This window comes from Squalius cephalus (assembly GCF_949319135.1).
Source record: "Squalius cephalus genome assembly, chromosome: 11".
Taxonomy (NCBI): Eukaryota; Metazoa; Chordata; class Actinopteri; order Cypriniformes; family Leuciscidae; genus Squalius; species Squalius cephalus.
Genome location: NC_137132.1, coordinates 32,524,127 through 32,547,373, shown reverse-complemented (window position 1 = coordinate 32,547,373; position 23,247 = coordinate 32,524,127). Strand labels below are relative to the sequence as shown.

The following is a 23,247-nucleotide window of genomic DNA, read 5'->3' as shown; positions in this document are numbered from 1 at the left end:
CGCTATCTGGGATCTCCTTACTCTCCAAGCTCTAGCAGAGAGTACAGAGGCCACAGTTTAGACATCATTACTATTATAAGAATACGACACATTTTACACAGATTTCAAGCAAGCCATCTTTTGAATCATGAGCATACAATCATGCTGACAGGATGCACGACACACTTTCATTCACACACCTAATAGTTATAACAATTACATGAATTATATGGGATCAAAGCATATTAAAACACACACAGGTGAAACAGCACACGTAAAAAAACAACATAGAATTCTGTAATTGCAATGATGTTTGATCCTAGGTCAGTCAAGAATTGTTCTGGGAGGAGTTTTATGGATTCTGATATGTAAAAATCTCAGTTTCTCGTGGTTTTAAGAGAAGAGAACTCTGGTTTGTCATTCAGAGGTCTTAACGGGGGAGGGGTCAGGAATGTTTGTGGGGTTCAGCAACATCTCTGAACCGATCCGTCTTTTAAAAACCCCCTCACATTTACAAGTTATTCCGTTAGTTTTGGCCATTAGAAGGGTCTTTTGCAGACTCTCTGGCGCCGGGATGGGTGACTTATGGCTCTGGGTTTGGTGATTTGACCCTGGTATGTGAGGACTCTGTGTGGGACCTTGGTCTCTGTCTTTCTCTTAACCAGTCAGTATTTCGGCAACAAAGCTAGCATTGACCAGTTATTTCGTTAGTGCTGGGGGTCAGTTTTAAATAGCCCGACCGGTTGGCTCCTGGACCCCATGACAAGATTGATGAGGATACGAAGTCCTGACCAAATCTTCCTCTTTGTTCGGCAGGAAGTGGAAAGTTTGAATTAATTTTCTGGAAGAAGATTAGTTGGTGGTTGGTTCCTTCTCATTGTCGCTACATTTAATAGGGAGCCAATGCAGTGTTGACAGAACCGGGCTAATATGGTCATATTTCCTGGTTCTAGTAAGATCTCGAGCCGCTGCGTTTTGGACCAGCTGTAATTTGTTTATTAAGCGTGCAGGGCAACCACCCTGTGAAATAGAGCATTACAATAATCTAGCCTTGAGGTCATGAACGCATGAACTAATTGTTCCGCATTTGTCAATGAGAGCATATGACGTAATTTAGATATATTTTTAAGATGGAAAAATGCGGTTTTACAGATACTAGACACGTGACTTTCAGATGAAAGATTGGTATTAAAGAGCACACCCAGGTTCCTAACCAACGATGAAGACTTAACAGAGCAGCCATCAAGTGTTAGACAGTATTCTAGATTATTATGTGAAGAAGTTTTTTGTCCAATAATTAGAATCTCTGTTTTTTCAGAATTTAGAAGTAGGAAATTACGAGTCATCCATTTTTTTATATCAGCTATACATTCTGTTAATTTTGTGAATTGGTAAGTTTCGTTTGGTTTTGAAGAAATATACAGCTGAGTATCGTCGGCATAACAGTGAAAGCTAATTCCATGTTTCCTTATGATATCTCCTAATGGTAGCATGTACAGAGTGAACAGCAACGGTCCTAGTACTGAGCCTTGTGGTAGGCCATACTGAACTTGTGATCGATGAGACATCTCTTTATTTACTGCTACAAACTGATAACGGTCAGATAAGTATGATTTAAACTATGCTAGTGCAATTCCACTAATGCCAGCATAGTTTTCTAGTCTATTTAAAAGAATGTTGTGGTCAATGGTGTCAAATGCTGCACTAAGATCAAGTAACACTAATAGAGAGATACAACCACGATCGGATGATAAGAGCAAATCATTTGTGACTCTAATGAGAGCAGTCTCAGTACTATGGTACGGTCTAAATCCTGACTGAAAATCCTCACAGATATCATTTCTTTCAAGAAAGTAACACAGTTGTGAGGATACTGCTTTTTCTAATATCTTTGACAGAAAAGGTAGATTCGAGAACGGCCTGTAATAGACTAATTCTGTAGGATCAAGTTGCGTTCTTTTAACAAGCGGTTTAATCATAGCCAGCTTAAAGTTTTTTGGTACGTATCCTAGAGACAAAGACGAATTAATGATATTAAAGGTGCCCTAGAATGTGAAATTGAATTTATCTTGGCATAGTTAAATAACAAGAGTTCAGTACATGGACATGACATACAGTGAGTCTCAAACACCATAGTTTTCTCTTTCTTATTTAAATCTCGTTTTTGAAAAACACCCCTGAAAAACAGGCGAATCTCCACATAACACAGACTGTGACGCAACAGTTGGGATCATTAATATGTACGCCTCCAAAAATTTGCATATGCCAGCCCATGCTCAGTGCCAGGCAGAACTGCACAGCCGAATCATCAGAAGTTGTGCAGGTGAAGAAACAAGCGAGGATCATAGGGAAAATGGCAGATCTATCTATAATCTATCTATCTATCTATAATCGGATACCGCTACAACAGACTGTTTTTCTAACCTGGAACAATATCAAGCAGCCAGGCTTCTCTCTGCGTCTCAAACGGACGAAGGGGGCAATTTCAACTAACGTTATATTCCCGCAAGCAGTAAGTAGTGATTTTATTAACGATAATTTACACTGTGTTATCTAGATCCAGCGCGATATTGTTTTTTCCTCGAGAGACATCGTGGCTTGCAAACGAGCGAACGAAGCATGGCAGTTGCTCAGTGTTTGGATGTACAAATGAACACAAAAATATTTTTTTGCACTCCATAGTTTACTGACGTTATCTTCGATCTAAACCAGCTTAATGCCTGTCCATGAGCACCAGTGTAGTTTTGTAGTCTATCTAAGAGTATTTTGTGATCTATAGTCGAACGCAGCACTAAGATCGAGTAAAACTAGTATTGAGATACAGCCTTGGTCAGAAGCTAGAAGTAAATAATTTGTTATTTTAACAAGCGCAGTTTCTGTGCTATGATGCGCCCTGAATCCTGACTGAAATTTTTCATAGATATCATTTTCTTGCAAGAAAGAACACAATTGAGCGGACACAACTTTTTCTAGTATTTTAGACATAAATGGAAGATTTGAAATTGGTCTGTAATTTGCTAGGTTATTATGATCTAATTGTGGTTTCTTAATGATAGGTTTTATAACTGCCAACTTGAATATTCTTGGAACATGACCTAAAGATAAAGATGAGTTAATAATATTGAGAAGAGGCTCTTCCACTACAGGTAACACTTCTTTCAGTAGTTTAGTGGGTATTGGATCTAATAAACATGTTGTTGGTTTAGATGCAATGATAAGTTTATTTAGCGCTTCCTGTCCTATAGTTGTAAAGCGGTGTACTGTAGTTGTTCTTGAGGGGCGATAATTAAAGCAGGGCTCAGTAGTTTCGGGATTTCTTCGCTGTATTCTCGCTTTTTGCTCGCAGGTTTCTCTCTAGAGCTCCCCCCACAGCTTCGGAATAGATATTTGACAACACTGTTGTAAAAACTCATTGGCGATTCTCAGACACCAGAGGCTAGTAGATCAACGACATCAAAGCAGATGGGACTTTCTTTAAAACGTCTTCTTCATTCGGGTTCGAACAGCGTGAGGGAGCGCAATAATGACAGCATTTTAGCAGATTTCTTTTGGCCGTAAAGCAATTGTTTACATCGCGAGACCTGATATCACGCGATACTTCCTGACACGCCGGCCGGCGGCCCGCCGGCTCAAAGTTGCAAGTGCGTTTTTTCCGCTCACGGGCACCAGGGGGGTGCGAAACGACCACCATTTAACCCGAAATAAGTAATATAACCACTCCAATGACTCCGAAGCTGTTCAGTTAAGGTAAAAAAGTTACTTAGTTCACCTTTAAAATGCTGGAAAAGAGAGAGTTAAAAGTTTCTGTTGCAATATCAAGTTCTTCTAAGCTATCCGGGATGCTGAGATGATGAAAATGATTAGGAAGATTATTGATAAAGCAATCTTTAGTGGCAGAAGTGATAGGTCTAACATATTTATAACACGGGGGCGGCTTTGCAGCCTTGGCTAAATGTAATTTACACAAGACATCTCATGATTCAGCGTGATACATCTCAGCGTTTCTCACAGGTTCGCGTTTAAAGTCTATGTAGAGAGAATTGGGTCGTCTTAGCGGCCCCTAATTTAATAACAAATGATTGTTGCGACGGAAGCGAATCAATCATAACTAACCTTAGCTGGAAAATAACTTTACTAAAGAACCGCTATAAAGCCAAAACAACCTCTGTTACCTTAAATTATACGTTTATCTCTGTAAAGCTGCTTTGAAACAATCTACATTGTTAAAAGCGCTATATAAATGAAGATGACTTGACTTGACTTGACTTGATCTGAGATGTCATCGCTCTGCTGCAAAATTTCAACGGCATCAACATCTATTCCGTGTGATAATATTAGATCTAGAGTATTAATACAGCAATGAGTAAGTCCAATTGAGTTAACAATGTCTTTAAAGGGCACCTATTATGACTCTTTTCACAAGATGTAAAATAAGTCTCTGATATCCCCAGAGTACGTATGTGAAGTTTTAGCTCAAAATACCCAACAGATCATTTTTTACAGCATGTTTAAATTGTAATTTTTTTGGGGCTCAGAAAAACGCGCTGTTTTAGTGTGTGCCCTTTAAATGCAAATTAACTGCTGCTGCACGGCACAGGGGGCGGAGCCTCACGAGCTCGCGCTCAGAGTCAGGACAATCTCATCTGATAATATCAGAACAGAAACTCTCAGTTGCGGTGTTCACTTCGACTCGGAGTCGGACAATAATTCCCACAGAGCCAGAGAATATATGCTGTATGGACATAGAACAGGTATAGTTTAGTTTAATTATGGTTATAACTTATTTGTCATCTGCTTTTATCTACTAATACAAGCCTGCTGTAGCAAAACCCGTCCGAATGATGACCAAAATATACTGACGAGTTCAGTGAAGTTTATTGTACATCACACAAAAGATGAGCGTTAGTTTTACTCCAGAGAATCTCTGTAAGAGCTGAATAAACATAGTATAAGAAGTGCGCATTAAAGTCTTATCCATAAACTCTCTCTCTCTCTCTCCCCCTTTCATTATCAACAACATACACAGCGAAGTACACAAAACACTCGTTACAACTAACAGTAAACAAATATACACACCTTTTCAGTGGGTGCTAAATAAACTGGTAAACCTTATATCCGTAAAATGACTCGAAGAGCTGTCATAAAGAGCGCGCTCGCACTTTCATTTCTTCCGTGTCCAGTCACGTTAGGCCTGTTGCTCCGGAGAGTGTAAGCTTGATCACAAACAGTACAGATCCATCCTTGAGTAACAACGGGAGTAAATGAAGACTGCTATGTTCATTCTTACATCCATCAACAACACACCTCAATCGCTTTGGAGACATTCTGGCCACAGCTGCTCAAGCGTCGAACAATGGCGGACTCTGTGTCCAGCTCACTCAGGGCGGGTCTAGGCTCAAACTGAAGTGTCACTCAACTGTCGTGGGAGGGGCCTGCTCAATTCTACGTCACATTGCGCCGAATCTGAGAACAGCTCATTCTGAGACAGTGCTTATGATTTATTGAGATTGTAAAAAAAACACTGGGTGGATTTTTATCATTCTAGGGTGGTTTTGCTCACACACTGCCAACACACATTTATGTTCAAACACCATGTAAAAGTGAATTTTGCATAATAGGTGCCCTTTAAATGCCAAACCCAATGCATCTTTTTCATTATCGATGTGTATATTAAAATCACCAACAATTAGAATTTGATCTGCAGTCAATGTTAATTCTGATAGAAAGTCTGCAAATTCTTTGATAAAATCTTTATGGTGCCCTGGTGGCCTGTATACAGTAGCCAGCACAAATCTCAAACGTGATTTATCGTTTACACTATATATTTTTACATTAAGCACCAACACTTCAAAAGAATTATATTTAAAACTTGATTTCTTGGTGGTTTTGAAAATATTACAATAAATTACAGCAACACCACCCCCTTTGCGTTTCAGACGAGGCTCATGTTTATAACAGTAATCTTGCGGGGTGGACTCATTTAAAGCAATGTAATCATTTGGTTTTAGCCAGGTTTCTGTCAAACACAGCACATTTAGGTTATTATCTGAAATCATATCATTAACAATGAGTGCTTTTGGAGTAAGGGATCGAATATTCAGCAACCCAAACTTCAGCATTTGCCCATCTGTATTATAGCTGTTTTTTATTTTTTTGAACATCAATTACATTTTTAACCTTAAATGGGTTTAAACGTTTTTTTGGATTTCCAAATTCGGGGAACAGACACAGTCTCTATATGATGATAGCTAGGTGAAAGAGGCTCTATGTGATGGGATTTTTCTGACCTTGGTGACGCAAGGCCGCTAGCAGACAGTCGGTTAAGCCAGTCAGTCCAAATTTGTCATGTTTGAGCTCTAAGACTATGAGCCAAATTACTAGAAAGAAGAGCAGGTCCATCCCAGGAGCGATGAATACCATCTCTTTTCAACAGGTCAGGTTTGCCCCAAAAACATTTCCAATTGTCTATGAATTCTATATTATTAAGCGCACACCACCGAGACAGCCAACAATTAAGTGAACACAGTCTACTAACTATCTCATCACTCCTGCGAACAGGAAGGGGGCCAGAGCAAATTACAGTGCTTGACATCGTACTTTACACACCTCTTTAATGTTAATTTTGGTGATCTCCGACTGGCGGAGTCGAACATCATTAGTGCCGACGTGAATAATGATCTTAGAGAATTTACGATTAGCATTAGCCAGCACTTTTAAATTTGCTTTGATGTCAGGCACTCTGGCTCCCAGCAAACATGTGACTATGGTGGCTGGTGTCTCTATTTTCACGTTCCATGTGATCGAATCACCAATTACTAGGGCACAATCAACAGAATTCTCAGTGGGTGTTTCACTGAGCGGGGCAAATTGATTTGTTATGGTAATCGGAACGGAAGGATGTTTTTTTTTAATCTGCGACTAGAGCGATCCCTCACTGTCACCCATTTGCCTTGCTGCGCAGGCACTAATTCAGTCAGAACCGAGTCATGTAAAGAGTTCACTATGCTAGGCGCATCCAAAGCAGTATCTAAAGTTCTAGCACTCTTACTATCCTCAATTGAATTTTGGATGCGTGTCTCTAGTACTGAAATCTTCTCCGTCAGTCAAGTCAAGTCAAGTCAAGTCAAGTCATCTTCATTTATATAGCGCTTTTAACAATGTAGATTGTTTCAAAGCAGCTTTACAGAGATAAACATATAATTTAAGGTAACAGAGATTGTTTTGGCTTTATAGCGGTTCTTTAATAAAGTTATTTTCCAGCTAAAGTTAGTTTTGATTGATTCGCTTCCGTCGCAACGATCATTTATTATTAAATTAGGGGCCGCTAAGACGACACCATTCTCTCTACACAGACTTTAAACGCGAACCTGTGAGAAACGCTGATGGCGATCACATGCGCATTAAGAATTGGTTCTATAGTTAAGTGCGTTTGAATATACACTGCTCAAAAAAATAAAGGGAACACTTAAACAACACAATGTAACTCCAAGTCAATCACACTTCTGTGAAATCAAACTGTCCACTTAGGAAGCAACACTGATTGACAATCAATTTCACATGCTGTTGTGCAAATGGAATAGACAATAGGTGGAAATTATAGGCAATTAGCAAGACACCCCCAATAAAGGAGTGGTTCTGCAGGTGGTGACCACAGACCACTTCTCAGTTCCTATGCTTTCTGGCTGATGTTTTGGTCACTTTTGAATGCTGGCGGTGCTTTCACTCTAGTGGTAGCATGAGACGGAGTCTACAACCCACAGAAGTGGCTCAGGTAGTGCAGCTCATCCAGAATGGCACATCAATGCAAGCTGTGGCAAGAAGGTTTGCTGTGTCTGTCAGCGTAGTGTCCAGAGCATGGAGGCGCTACCAGGAGACAGGCCAGTACATCAGGAGACGTGGAGGAGGCCGTAGGAGGGCAACAACCCAGCAGCAGGACCGCTACTTCCGCCTTTGTGCAAGGAGGAGCAGGAGGCTGGTGTCTCTATTTTCACGTTCCATGTGATCGAATCACCAATTACTAGGGAACAATCAACAGAATTCTCAGTGGGTGTTTCACTGAGCGGGGCAAATTGATTTGTTATGGTAATCGGAACGGAAGGATGTTTTTTTTTTTATCTGCGACTAGAGCGATCCCTCACTGTCACCCATTTGCCTTGCTGCGCAGGCACTAATTCAGTCAGAACCGAGTCATGTAAAGAGTTCACTATGCTAGGCGCATCCAAAGCAGTATCTAAAGTTCTAGCACTCTTACTATCCTCAATTAAATTTTGGATGCGTGTCTCTAGTACTGTCAAGTCAAGTCAAGTCAAGTCATCTTCATTTATATAGCGCTTTTAACAATGTAGATTGTTTCAAAGCAGCTTTACAGAGATAAGCATATAATTTAAGGTAACAGAGATTGTTTCGGCTTTACAGCAGAGTTAAGTTATTTCCATCTAAAGTTAGTTTTGATTGATTTGCTTCCGTCGCAATGATCATTTGTTATTAAATTAGGGGCCGCTAAGACGACACCATTCCCTCTACACAGACTTTAAATGCGAACCTGTGAGAAACACTGATGGCGTTCACATGAGCATTTAGAATGAGTTCTATAGTTATGTGCGTTTGAATATATGCAGGTTTGGAATTCCCTACAAGCCAAGCCTAAACAAAGTACTTGTCTTTCCCTATAAATTTTGATAAAGAATTTTATTTTATTTTGTTGCTTTGGGGTAGGAACGCGAAACGGATTTTCCCGACAACGCCTTATCTGTAGAGTGGTAGTGGGATCCTCCATAGGGAGAGACTAGTTGGCACTTCAGCACTGCGTTGTCATCGGTCCAGGCGAAGGTCCTTCGTCAGATCTGGATACGGCCTGGATCCGGCAGGCTGCAGGAAAACCTCGGGATAAACACAGACACTAAAATTAGCGTAGATGCCATTCTTCTCATGATGTAACGAGTACATCAGGATTTTTGGGAAGTGTTCCCGGTTACTGAAATCTTCTCCGTCAGTCAAGTCAAGTCAAGTCAAGTCAAGTCAAGTCAAGTCATCTTCATTTATATAGCGCTTTTAACAATGTAGATTGTTTCAAAGCAGCTTTACAGAGATAAACATATAATTTAAGGTAACAGAGATTGTTTTGGCTTTATAGCGGTTCTTTAATAAAGTTATTTTCCAGCTAAAGTTAGTTTTGATTGATTCGCTTCCGTCGCAACGATCATTTGTTATTAAATTAGGGGCCGCTAAGACGACACCATTCTCTCTACACAGACTTTAAACGCGAACCTGTGAGAAACGCTGATGGCGATCACATGCGCATTAAGAATTGGTTCTATAGTTAAGTGCGTTTGAATATACACTGCTCAAAAAAATAAAGGGAACACTTAAACAACACAATGTAACTCCAAGTCAATCACACTTCTGTGAAATCAAACTGTCCACTTAGGAAGCAACACTGATTGACAATCAATTTCACATGCTGTTGTGCAAATGGAATAGACAATAGGTGGAAATTATAGGCAATTAGCAAGACACCCCCAATAAAGGAGTGGTTCTGCAGGTGGTGACCACAGACTACTTCTCAGTTCCTATGCTTTCTGGCTGATGTTTTGGTCACTTTTGAATGCTGGCGGTGCTTTCACTCTAGTGGTAGCATGAGACGGAGTCTACAACCCACACAAGTGGCTCAGGTAGTGCAGCTCATCCAGAATGGCACATCAATGCGAGCTGTGGCAAGAAGGTTTGCTGTGTCTGTCAGCGTAGTGTCCAGAGCATGGAGGCGCTACCAGGAGACAGGCCAGTACATCAGGAGACGTGGAGGAGGCCGTAGGAGGGCAACAACCCAGCAGCAGGACCGCTACTTCCGCCTTTGTGCAAGGAGGAGCAGGAGGAACACTGCCAGAGCCCTGCAAAATGACCTCCAGCAGGCCACAAATGTGCATGTGTCTGCTCAAACGGTCAGAAACAGACTCCATGAGGGTGGTATGAGGGCCCGACGTCCACAGGTGGGGGTTGTGCTTACAGCCCAACACCGTGCAGGACGCTTGGCATTTGCCATAGAACACCAAGATTGGCAAATTCGCCACTGGCGCCCTGTGCTCTTCACATATGTTGCAGGCAGCAGCAGACGGCTCCACGGCGTCTCCAGACTCTGTCACGTCTGTCACATGTGCTCAGTGTGAACCTGCTTTCATCTGTGGATGTCGGGCCCTCATACCACCCTCATGGAGTCTGTTTCTGACCGTTTGAGCAGACACATGCACATTTGTGGCCTGCTGGAGGTCATTTTGCAGGGCTCTGGCAGTGTTCCTCCTGCTCCTCCTTGCACAAAGGCAGAAGTAGCGGTCCTGCTGCTGGGTTGTTGCCCTCCTACGGCCTCCTCCACGTCTCCTGATGTACTGGCCTGTCTTCTGGTAACGCCTCCATGCTCTGGACACTACGCTGACAAACACAGCAAACCTTCTTGCCACAGCTTGCATTGATGTGCCATTCTGGATGAGCTGCACTACCTGAGCCACTTGTGTGGGTTGTAGACTCCGTCTCATGCTACCACTAGAGTGAAAGCACCGCCAGCATTCAAAAGTGACCAAAACATCAGCCAGAAAGCATAGGAACTGAGAAGTGGTCTGTGGTCACCACCTGCAGAACCACTCCTTTATTGGGGGTGTCTTGCTAATTGCCTATAACTTCCACCTATTGTCTATTCCATTTGCACAACAGCATGTGAAATTGATTGTCAATCAGTGTTGCTTCCTAAGTGGACAGTTTGATTTCACAGAAGTGCGATTGACTTGGAGTTACATTGTGTTGTTTATAGGGATGGGACGATACACTTAAACTCACGATACGATGCACCTCGATATGCCAGGGTCACGATACGATACGTCACGATACGATATCAAAAAAGAATTTTTTTTTACTGTATAACAACAACTTATTATGGTGACGTTGAAGGTGGTGGTTCATGTTTGATGTGTTGGATGTGGTGTACGGAATGACAGCATTACACACAGTCTTAAGGCCATTGCACACTGAAGGCCATTGCACACTGAGTCCGAAATTCGCATCCGAAATTTTCGCACGTAAAAAAAAAAATTCGACCTCACGTTATGTCAATCACGCTTGCACACTGACCTACGAAACTTTCGTCCGTAAAAAAATAATTCGGATTGGGTTCGGTTTTCTGTGTTTTTCGCATCCACAGACAGTGTTTTGAGAGGTTTTTTGAAAATTCAGAGCCACCGTACAAGCGAACGACAAAATCCAGAATGACGTCTGACAAGTTGATACACTTCGTCTCGCAGTACTGTATGAAAAACAAAATGCGGATTACAAAGACACTGAATAAAATATAACCTGTATACAGCTGTTCTGTCTGCCCAGCGCTTCTGCCGGCCGCGCGCGCGTGTGTGTATGTGTGTGTGTGTGTGCGTGTCCTTCCATAGACATACTGCCTGTTCAGGATCGACTGGTTCACGGAAGTTGGTGGTCTTCTTTTTAATATGTGGCTCCAGTATCGCTAGCAAAGCATCAAACTGTTCCACTGACATTCTGAGGTAAATTTTGAATCGCTCGGAATAATTTCGCAACTCCTTGATAAGGAGGTGAAACTCTCCTTCCTCTCGGCAGGATTGGATGGACCCAATATTTCCTTTCTTTTTTTCTTTTTAAGAAGAAAGAGTGCAACAAATTCATCCTCACTGTTTGACGAATCTTTTTGTATTTTTTGCGTTTTTTTCCGCAAAGGTTTAATAAATACGCATCGGACTCAGTGTGCAAGGTTTCTGTGCGTGACGAATTTTAAGGCTGACGAACACAAAAAAACGCATACGATAATTTCGGACTCAGTGTGCAATGGCCTTTAGTTTTACCCTGCTTGATCAGCAGATGGTGCTGCCAGCCTGCCACCATAGACTGTATGTCTGCCCATATACATACACACACATATAATACACTAAATTATTTATATAGGCTACTACGCAAATCATGCAGCAGTGCCATCTATCTTTATTTCGCGATCCATTTTTTTCGACCTCGATGCGTTTCGTCACGTTTTGTATCGCGATATTTCGTCAAACGATATTTCGTCCCATCCCTAGTTGTTTAAGTGTTCCCTTTATTTTTTTGAGCAGTGTATGTGCGCAGGTTTGGAATTCCCTACAAACCAAGCCTAAACAAAGTACTGGTGTTTCCTTATAATTTTTGATACAGAATTTTATTTTATTTTATCAATTCGCGGTAGATACGCTAATTGAGTTTCCCGACGACGCTTTATCTGTAGAGTGGTAAAGGGATCCTCCATAGGGAGAGACTAGTTGGCACTTCAGCACTGCGTTGTCATCGGGTCCAGGCGCAGGTCCTTCATCAGATCTGGATACGGCCTGGATCCGGCAGGCTGCGGGAAAACCTCGGGATAAACAAAAGACACTAAAATTAGCATAGATGCCATTCTTCTTATGATGTAACGAGTACATCAGGATTTATGGGAAGTGTTCCCGGTTCCAGCTGACCTAATCTATGCAGCCTAACACTGAATTATAGAAGTCTATAATATATTTTGTGAATGCTAGGTCAAAGAGATGTGTCTTTAGTCTAGCTTTGAACTGACAGAGTGTGTCTGCTTCCCGGACAATGTTAGGAAGACTGTTCCAAAGTTTTGGTGCTAAATAGGAGAAGGATCTATCGCCAGCAGTCGATTTTGATATTCTAGGTATTATCAACTGGCCGGAATTTTGAGATCGCAATAGACGTGAAGGACTATAATGCGTTAAGAGCTCTCTCAAGTACTGCGGAGCTAAACCATTAAGTGCTTTGTAAGTGATCAGCAATATTTTAAAATTGATGCGATGTTTAATAGGGTGCCTGTGCAGTTTTGACAGAACCGGGCTAATATGGTCATACTTCCTGGTTCTGGTAAGAACTCGAGCTGCTGCGTTTTGAACTAGCTGTAGTTTGTTTATTAAGCGTGCAGGACAACCACCCAGTAGATCATTACAATAATCTAGCCTTGAGGTCATGAACGCATGAACTAACTGTTCCGCATTTGTCACTGAGAGCATATGGCGTAATTTAGATATATTTTTAAGATGGAAAAATGCAGTTTTACAGATACTAGACACATGACTTTCAAATGAAAGATTGGTATCAAAGAGCACACCCAGGTTCCTAACCGACGACGAAGACTTAACCCTCTGGGGACCAAAAACGCGCCCGCGCGTTTTGCTCGTTTTTTTTTTTTAGCAATGAAAATAAACACTAAATGCTCTGTTAATTTTGATCTTTCATTTTCGTGTAATACATCAATCGATCCTGTTCAGTGTCTATTTTTTTTCTGTATACTCACAATAAAAATAAAGTGTTTTGCTTTTTGACAAATAAAGAAAAATTAACATGATGCGATTTCTGCCTTCTCTCTGTCAGTAAACTCCCATTTGAAACGCGTTCGAAAATGATCTATAACTCCGCGAAAATTCAGTCAAACAGGCAAACAGACCCACGGGCATAAAGCTTGAGATCGCATCTTTTAAATGAAGTCATTTATATAAAAAACAAATATTCTCAGCTTCTGTAATCTGTATAAAAAGAGAGCGACTCCAGTCGACCTCATTACGAGATGATTCACAGTAATGTGACCACGCCCCGGAGAGCGCGTGCTATTCAAACGCAAATTCTGAGAACCATTTCAGAGCTGTGAAACGCCCACATCAGCTGTAAACAAAGCGCGTCGCGACTCCTCGCGAGTGAGACATTATAGCCTACCTTATGGAGAAACGATTCCTCAGAACAGTGCTGATGAGGAGCAATATCTCCTGAAATGAGGAGCAGATTCCGCTGAGGAGTGAGGTAGGCTGTTTTCTTTTCTCACGTGTGGAATAACGTTATGGAATAACGTTAGTGTAGGCCTATGTAAACCGCAAAAAGATGAATCCCATTTCTATAATATGACTCGCCTTTCTGTGAGATGAATGAAGGGGACATATTTGTAAAGACTGTTTAGCCTAAATATGAATCGCGCGTCTGTGTGTAAAATAATAAACTGCTTTGCTATAGCCTACTGAGATGAGTAAAAATCGACTGGAATATGTTGAAATAAAATGTATTTGTATAAGCAACGTATTAAACTGCAAATTAGCATTTATATGCCCTAATATTTCATAAAAACAACATTACAGTCAGGCGAAGTATGAAAGACAACATTTTGTTGACTAGACTAGGGTACAGTTTTTAGGCTACTGTAGAATATACCGCCACATCAAAAAAGCTTTTGTTTAGCAATTTCTGCTCATATCTAACGTTATATATATATAATATAATATATATATATATATATATATATACTATTTTTGTCAAAAATAAAGTCATAGACTAAGATGTTAGATGTTCCAATGTTGGCTATATTCAAACTAATGAATACATATGATAAAATGTAGGCCTATAATCTTTTTTTTTTTTTTTTTTACAAAGAAAGAGTACACTTGAAATATTGTTGAAATTGTAATTATTGTTGTAATTGTAACATTTTTAATAAAATAGCAAAACATATTTACAAGAGAGATGTAAGCGAAATCTTAAATGGTCAATATAAGTCTTCTTCTAAATACATCTTTTGTCCTTGCATTGTGGCTCAGTCAGTGTCACACCTGAATGAATGGGCATTAGGCAGAGTCATTATGCAGAGTGGGTGGGACAAACTACTCCTCCTCCACGCCCCCCTCGCATAATGGCTTTCCAAGCAAAACCTGTTTTACACCATTTAAATCAATGTATTTTTTTTTGTGAACGATAAAGCAAGACTATTTTCACATAATTTTGAAGCTAGAACTCAAAGGGACAACATCCATTAGTCAAAAGTCTTGTGGACACATATTTAATATGTGTTTTGTGGTCTTAATTCAGCAACTTTCATTTTTATTTTTTCCAATAACCACGCATAAACATTATTCTCTTAAAAATACAAACATCTACATACACGTTGCTCGCATATTATGGTAGCCCTGTTTGTGCTATATAGAGTGAATTTACACCTTAGCCATTAACATGTTTATAAATAACTGAAAAAACACAAATGTCAAGGCATGTCAGAACATCTCAAGGGCCCCAAAAACACATTGGTCCCCAGAGGGTTAACAGAGCAGCCATCAAGTGTTAGACAGTATTCTAGGTTATTACGTGAGGAAGTTTTTTGTCAAATAATTAGAATCTCTGTTTTTTCAGAATTTAGAAGTAGGAAATTACGTGTCATCCAATTTTTTATATCATCTATGCATTCCGTTAATTTTGTGAATTGGTAGGTTTCGTTTGGTTTTGAAGAAATATACAGCTGAGTATCGTCGGCATAACAGTGAAAACTAATGCCATGTTTCCTAATGATATCTCCTAATGGTAGCATGTACAGAGTGAACAGCAGCGGTCCTAGTACTGAGCCTTGTGGTACGCCATACTGAACTTGTGATCGATGAGACATCTCTTCATTTACTGCTACAAACTGATAACGGTCAGATAAGTATGATTTAAACCATGCTAGTGCAATTCCACTAATGCCAACATAATTTTCGAGTCTATTTAAAAGAATGTTGTGGTCGATAGTGTCAAATGCAGCACTAAGATCGAGTAACACTAATAGAGAGACACAACCACGATCAGATGATAAGAGCAAATCATTTGTGACTCTAATGAGAGCAGTCTCAGTACTATGGTACGGTCTAAATCCGGACTGGAAGTCCTCGAAGATATCATTTCTTTCAAGAAAGGAACACAGTTGTGAAGACACTGCTTTTTCTAATATCTTTGACAGATAAGGTAGATTCGAGATCGGCCTGTAATTGACTAATTCTGTAGGATCAAGTTGCATTTTTTTAACAAGTGGTTTAATCATAGCCAGCTTCAAGGTTTTTGTTTTTTGGAGACAAAGATGAATTAATGATATTAAGAAGAGGATCTGTGACCTCTGGAAGTATTTCTTTCAGTAGCTTAGTCGGTATAGGGTCTAACATACATGTTGTAGATTTAGATGATTTAACGAGTTTAGTAAATTCTTCCTCTCCTATAGCAACGAATGAATCAAATTTTTCCTCAGGGAGACTACAATGCACTGCCTGATGCGATACTGTAGTAGACGGTTGCATAGTTATAATTTTCTCCCTGATATTATCAGTCTTATAAGTGAAGAAGTTCATAAAGTCATTACTGCTGTGCTGCAGTAACTGTCAGCCTAACTGTCTCCTTGTATTTATCACATATAAATCCTATATTGCCGACAGAGAAGGCTATGCTAAACATGTGACTAGGGCTGTGCCGGTAAACTTGACAACCGCACCACCGCGGTTGTAAAGCGCCACCGCGGTGGCTGAGTAGTACCGGCAGTGATTCGCCTAAAAAAAAAATTGTAACTGAATGCTGTTTTACATTAATATTATGACACACAAAGCTTTGTTTACAAAAGAAATAATAGGTTAGCAATTAAATGTTATATCGCAGCCATGGAAAAGTTTTAATTCATGACGAATGAGAGAGTTGTACGTGAGCCCGTAAACTTAAGCTTTGTCGGCTTTGAATTCTGGTTCGCGATCTGGTCACCCGATTATCAGCGAATTTAAAAATATTCCATTAGTTATTCCTTATAGAAAGCTTGAATTGTCTACTTTTAAACAAAACAATTCAAAACGGAAAATAAACCGACTAGCATATGCTTCTATTCCGTATGAAGTGTGCATTTCTCTCTAGGCGCGTTCACTGCGAAGAGTGAGCATCGTCAACTTCATCTTTGCAGCCCGACACTGACACACACACACACACACACACAAACACTTTATTAATAAACAATTCAAATGTCTCCTTGCTATATTTGACACATACATAATCATTACTTTTGCCGGTTCTTTGTGACAGCTGTTATGTGCGTTATTGGCAGCGTCACCCTCCGGTTACATGAACGCGTCACCGCCGCATCAGCACCAGAACATGCAGATTTTATTTTAGAGAATGATCGCACAACAGACATTAGAACATTAGATATTCTATAACTAAATCAACTAATCGAATATTCAAAAATCGTGACTCATCCCTGAATGGAATCTCTTTTTTCTTTTCCCAAATCTTCACTCGCGTCTCACCCAAAGACGCGTTATAAACGTTTCTTCCTTTCTTCGCTTTTAGGTCGATTATTTTCGTATTCTTTACTGTGGTAAAGTAGCCTAGAAAAACGCTGTAGGTCAGATAGCCTACATTTTTACTTGTACGTCAAATTCTTTTTAACACAGTTTGTGCTTGTTATTAGACATATGATAATTGGTAAGGCGCGTCAAGTTCATTTTGTAAAGCGCGTTTCACACGCGTGGGGGATTTTAGTTTTGCTTTCTCTGGCAGCGCGCAAACAGCCTAAATGCCTTGCCCTTGTAGAAGATAAATTCGCTCTTCATACCTTTTACAAGTAGAAAACATGAAGATATCAGAAAAGAGATCGATGGTCTCTTTCCTTCTCGTGTCCCACATAGGCCTACCTCTCAAAGCGCAGAGCGGTAGGCTGTATCACGCGCCTTTGTGTGGAAATATTAAACGAAATAAAAAAAAATAAAAAAAATAGATTCAACTTTATTATATTATGTAAGTTACCAGTATTTACTGATATTTATTTCAATGCTTTACAGGCTTTAGTGTGTTGTTTCTTTTTTTATTTTTTTATTTCAAAACATACCCCCCCCCCAACCACCGCCGGTATTTGGTCCATTACTACCGCGGTGGTAAAAAACTGCCACCGTCACAGCCCTACATGTGACATGAAGTGCAGGTGACAATAACAGGACAAGACATTACTCACCGTGTTTGTTGACTGATTCTTACTCACCTGAGCTTTTTATGAACTCAAATGCGCGGGCGAATGGTGAGTGACAGAATGGAACCAGAAGCAGGAAATGGGACTATGGAAAAGATCCATTTAACTATGAAATGAACCATCAGTTTATCATTTTCAGAGCACCTCATTAAATGTATACTTTCAAGGTGTTTGCAGTGGAAACAATTCTTGAAGTTCTTGGAAAAGTATGTTGATGGTTCGGTGAGTGTCAAACGTGGAAGTCGCAAATGTTTTCTTCTCCGTTGGAAGAAGAAATTATGAACTTGAGTGGTTTGTTTGACTCTATTCTGGTTGAAGGTTTTCTCTCTCTCCATGATCACATGGCTGACCACATGCAGATTGTGACCTGCCGTCCCTGGGCCAGAAAGGCCACGCAGGCAACCAAGGAGTGAGGAAGTCGAAGATGGTTGCCCATTCAGTGATGGTAAAGTTGCAGTTTTTTTCTGAGTTGGATTGAAGAAAATACAGTCTGACTCTGTTGGGAGAGTGAAGGCATAGCAGGCTGTGGTCACGGGCCCCAGTGGGGGTCCCCACAGACATCAACCCGAAGAAGCAGCAGTGAAGGCCAGAAGAAGAGGAGAAGTCACTGTGAATTTGTCTCTAATAAAGTCTGAGAAAGGCCCCACCTCTCCGGGTTTGCTCGACCAATGAGAAAGGTGGAATTTCCAAGTGGGAATATTCCTCTGCGGTTGATTTATGAATCTTTGTTTTAAGCGTGCTCATTTGCATGTGCAGCTGGATTGGTTTCTGATGACGAAACTAAGAAAGATTCTTGTAATACTAATATGTTGCGCGGCTATTGGCATATCATGTACACAATCATTTCGATCTTCAAAGTATCAATTTATAGAGACCAAACATGGTATAGGTGAGGTTACATTGACCGTTGGCTCTATCATAAAATACACTGTATAAAAAAAACAGGGCTGCCAACTTTTGAGTTTAGCTTGGAGTGAGATTTGTGATTGTCAAAACATTTGGTAACTAAATAGAATTTTATGAAGTTTAGTGACAACATGTTACAATGTACAATGACTGGTAGGATACAGTTTTTATTATTGCTTGACAAAAATTTCAAGATTTCAATATTGACTAATTTGGATACATGTTTATTTTAAATTTTATTTAAAAAAAATAATCTCACCTAATGCTGTAAACATAGAGGGCCCAATCTGCTGGTGGTTAAAAATAACAAATTAAATTAAATATAATGCAGTTTTTGTTATAATAACAATTATTTAATGGCATAAGTAAAAATATAATATCCTACAGAGTTTAGCTCCAACCCTGAAAAAATCACGTGCCTGTAATCTTCTAGTAATCCTGAGGACCTTGATTGGCTTGTTCAGGTGTGTTTGATTAGGGTTGGAGCTAAACTCTGTATGACAATGGCCCTCCAGGACCGAAGTTCCCCATCCCTGGCCTATGTAATATAGTGCTCAGCAAAATTTCCTCTCTAGCTATTTTTTCTATTCAATTAACATGCTATGGTCATTAAATGGCTTTCCTGAGGTAAATGTAACGTTATGTGACATAATTGTTCTCCTGCTGTTATATATTGACCTCTTTCAGTGGTTGAAAAACACTAATTGGTCGATATTATGTATACTTTCGGTAAGTTGTACTGCATCTTTAAATAAAAAAGTAACAGATGATCGGTTCATGTGCACTTGAACTGAGGCGCTCAGCGATCTGTCACGTCACATTTACAAGCGCCAAACGTATTATTGTCTGAATTTCGTAATAAAATTGACGGAATCTAAGAGCTGAGAATTAGTTTAATATTAAAAGTGCCTCTTTGCTCCGCAATTTTTCTGTGCGTGAGAAAATGGATGTGTGGCGTGAGAGCGTGTGAAAAGTGTCAATTGCGTGAAATGCGTGAGATTTGGCAGCCCTGAAAAAAAAAAAAAAAAAAATTAGAAGACACTACACAAGACAGTAAATCATTTACACAATTTTTTGGGATGCATGTTCATTTATAGATCAGTTTGTCTATAAATGAATGCAGCAAAATCTGTTTTGAGGTCTGTTTCTGTCTTCCCTATTGTCTCTGCCTTGACCACATGACCACATTTTTAACAGCAATAAAACCAACTTATCTGATCGTAGTCATGGTTACCAAGACCCTTCTTGCCCTTGTTGGGGGAATGGGACCATAGATCCCAGAGTGAGTTTTAAAGATCATTTGTTACATATAACAAATAATTGTGTCTGATTTGTCTCAGTCGCTACATACATGAGATTATTGTAGGGCCTTTTCTAGGCATTGGCAACCTAGGAGGTTTCCTAGGCCACCACCAGCTGGAGTGGGCGTCAATGAGCACTTCAACACTGCATTTAAGCATCTAAGCATAGGCATAAAATAGAATTATTTTTAAAAAATGTTATCAGACAGACATGATTAGAAATCTAAAAATGTAGTGTCTAAAGAAAATGTATATTTTCTTAAAATTAATGGCTGATGGCATCAACAAAATAACACAGGTTATAACAAAAATTGTTTTGGGTAATGGGTCAAATACCATGACCAAAGCTTTGCTAGAAAGCACCTTCTGGTTTATAATAATAATAATAATAATAATAATTATAATAATAATAATAATAATAATAATAATAATAATAAGCTTTAAGTGAAATAATAAAGCAGTAATGAGAAAAAGATATGCAGGTTCATGCTAGTCCTTCTCCAATTATCTCATACATTATTGTCTCCCTCTCCTGGTAGTAGTCTGTATTGCTGGAGCAAAATAACTTTATATATTTATATATAATTTATTTTTTTAACTCAAATCTGTATATGAAGCTTAATTTACATGTCATATTATGATTACAGATAACTACAGATTCTAAGCTTTGGTACACCCTATATAACTGAAAATTATTATATGGTTGAATACCTGATTTTTACGATATTCTAGTAGTGAGTTTTGTTTACTTCATAGAGATTGGCTTCTTAGAGGTGTGTATACTGCAAGTAAGTAGGCACTAATAGAAAACATACAGGTAACTAGTTGTATTTCTCTTACAAGGAAAATAGTATAAATGGAATAAAAAGATATTATTCTATTTAGTAGGATTTATCAGACAGGCTTGAGATGGCGAATCCTGTTTTTTTTTTTTTTTTTTTTTTTTTTTTGCTAATTGAATTCATCAGTAACTCTTTCAGTTCTGGATTCAAAAATTGTGAACAAGGATATCATTATTGTAAATTACCATCAGTGTTTACAGTATGTTTATTATTAACTACATTTTTTAATTTCCATATTTTCAAATAGGGCCTATATGGCCATTTGAAACTATAGCTTTAACAAACCACATCCTTTTTAAAATGTTACAGTATCAGCATATTATATTGTTGATCTTTTTTTAAACTGGATTTCTTTGCAAAGGAAAGACTTTTACTTCTCTAATAAACTGAATAAACCTTTGTCTTATTTCTTTTGTTCTCACTCCATAAACAATTGGGTTAAAACAACTTGGAAAAAGTAAGTACATTGTGCTCACAAATACACGACTACTGGTAGAAAAATTATTTCTTATTCTGTATGACATAAATGCAATCAGGGCAAAAATCAAACTACATGTCATAACAATGATGTGAGTAATGCAGGTGTTTATGGCCTTCATGTGGGCCTTCCCAGATTTAAACACAGAGGTAAAAATCACAGCATAGGAAGCAGTAATGAGAATGAAATCTGCAGTTGGTATAAGAAAAGCAGACAAAAGTCCTACTAAGTTATTAATAGATATATCTCCACATGCTAACTGAACCACCGCCATGTGTTCACAAAAACAGTGATCAATCACATTTGTTAAACAAAATGACAGTTTTCCAGCCAGAGAGACCATGGTGATATTCAGAAGTCCATTTCTGATTAATGGGACAACAATAAACTTTAGAAAGTTAGAGATTTCCATGTATTTATGATAGTAAAGCGGTTTGCATATTGCAAAGTAACGGTCCAGTGCCATCCAAAAAAGCAAAGTGGACTGAAATGAGCCAACAAAATGAATGCAAAACATTTGTATCAAACAACCTGTTAGAGATATCTCATTCCAATTAAATAAAAAGCTAAGAAGCATGTTAGGTACAAAAAATACAGGCGAGATCAAGTCTACAACAGCCATTAAACCTATTAGTACATACATAGGAGAATGCAGAGACTTTTGACATATGATTAAATATATGAGAACAGAATTTGCTGTGATAGACAATAAAAACATCAGAAAGAAAGGGATAAATAAAAAAGGCCTCCATTCTCCTAGGCTGTAGAAACCAATCAGATTGAAGTCTGAGAATGAAATATTTTGTGCAGAAAGATTCTTCATGCTGTTCATAAAAAAAAAAGAAAAGGAATTAATGCCTAAAGATAAAAACTAAACCATTTTTCCATGTATGTCCAGTAGGCTGTGCTACATTTGAGAGTGATAAATAAAAACAATTCTACAGTACTGCTCACAATTATGTTATTCAGTGATTTCACTTTCACAATATGAATTAAAATGCCGAGTGAATGTGCTTTTCATCTATTATCATTATGAAATAATTAGAATACACTTAATTTTACCTTATTTGTGAGGCTTCTTTGTTGTACTTTGTTGCTGTGAAGAGAGAAAAAAATCAAGCTGACCTTTATAAGTTAGATGTTCAGTGAATGTTTCATTATATAAAGATAAAGATACAAGATATGATGTTATGTTTAATTACATAGGCCTTTCATGCATTAACCTGTGCTCTCTATAACTATCCTAACTATTGTTTATCATAATTCTTTTTCTTACATGTAAGAGTGAAATGAAAGCGTGACATGAAATCATGGTCTCTAAATACACTATGCCGTGTTCCCATGAGTCTGTAAACTATTCCCATGTTGGAATAGAACCAGCCACAGGTTTTCACTTATGCATTATAATATACAGTATATATCCCTTATAAAAAAATAAGTATACTTCAAGTTCATTTTATTAAAGCTACTTTTTAAGTTGATTCTTAGCAAAAAACACTTTGTTCTATCAAAAGTATATGAATGATCATGTGTAATTACTTCCACCAACTAATAAAGTATTCTCGTAAGCGTAAAATCTGCCATTTATAATACATACGATCGAGTCGCTCGAATGGCGGCAGCCATGTTGCGCCTCCATCTTGAAAATACATTCGCCAAAGAGGGACATACCTGGAAATTCAAGCTGCGCCTTTCGCGTTGTACACTCAGTGACACCGTGACAAATGCGAGGGGGAGATTACTCGTGACTGCCGGCAGATTTGAAAGATTGCTGATGGAGGATCACGCCTATTTTCGAGGACATGTAGCAGAGTCGCCAAGGAAGCAAAAGAGAGAATTAAAACGTCAATGCGACAGGCAAATCAGCAAGACCAAAGTCAATATTGGAGTAACTTTTCCCAGATGGAAAGAGCTCATGAGGAGCAAAGA

The 23,247-nt window shown here is 39.0% G+C and overlaps 1 protein-coding gene across 1 annotated transcript; it reads right to left on the bottom strand.

The window, feature by feature from the left end:
- Positions 1 to 21,178: 21,178 nt before the first annotated feature.
- LOC307167251 (olfactory receptor 52K2-like) lies at positions 21,179 to 22,141 on the bottom strand (the record flags this gene model as incomplete). Its single annotated transcript, XM_079886237.1, has 1 exon — positions 21,179 to 22,141. One exon carries the CDS (start codon positions 22,139 to 22,141, stop codon positions 21,179 to 21,181), a length of 963 nt encoding a protein of 320 aa, XP_079742363.1.
- Between the last annotated feature and the right edge of the window lie 1,106 nt (positions 22,142 to 23,247).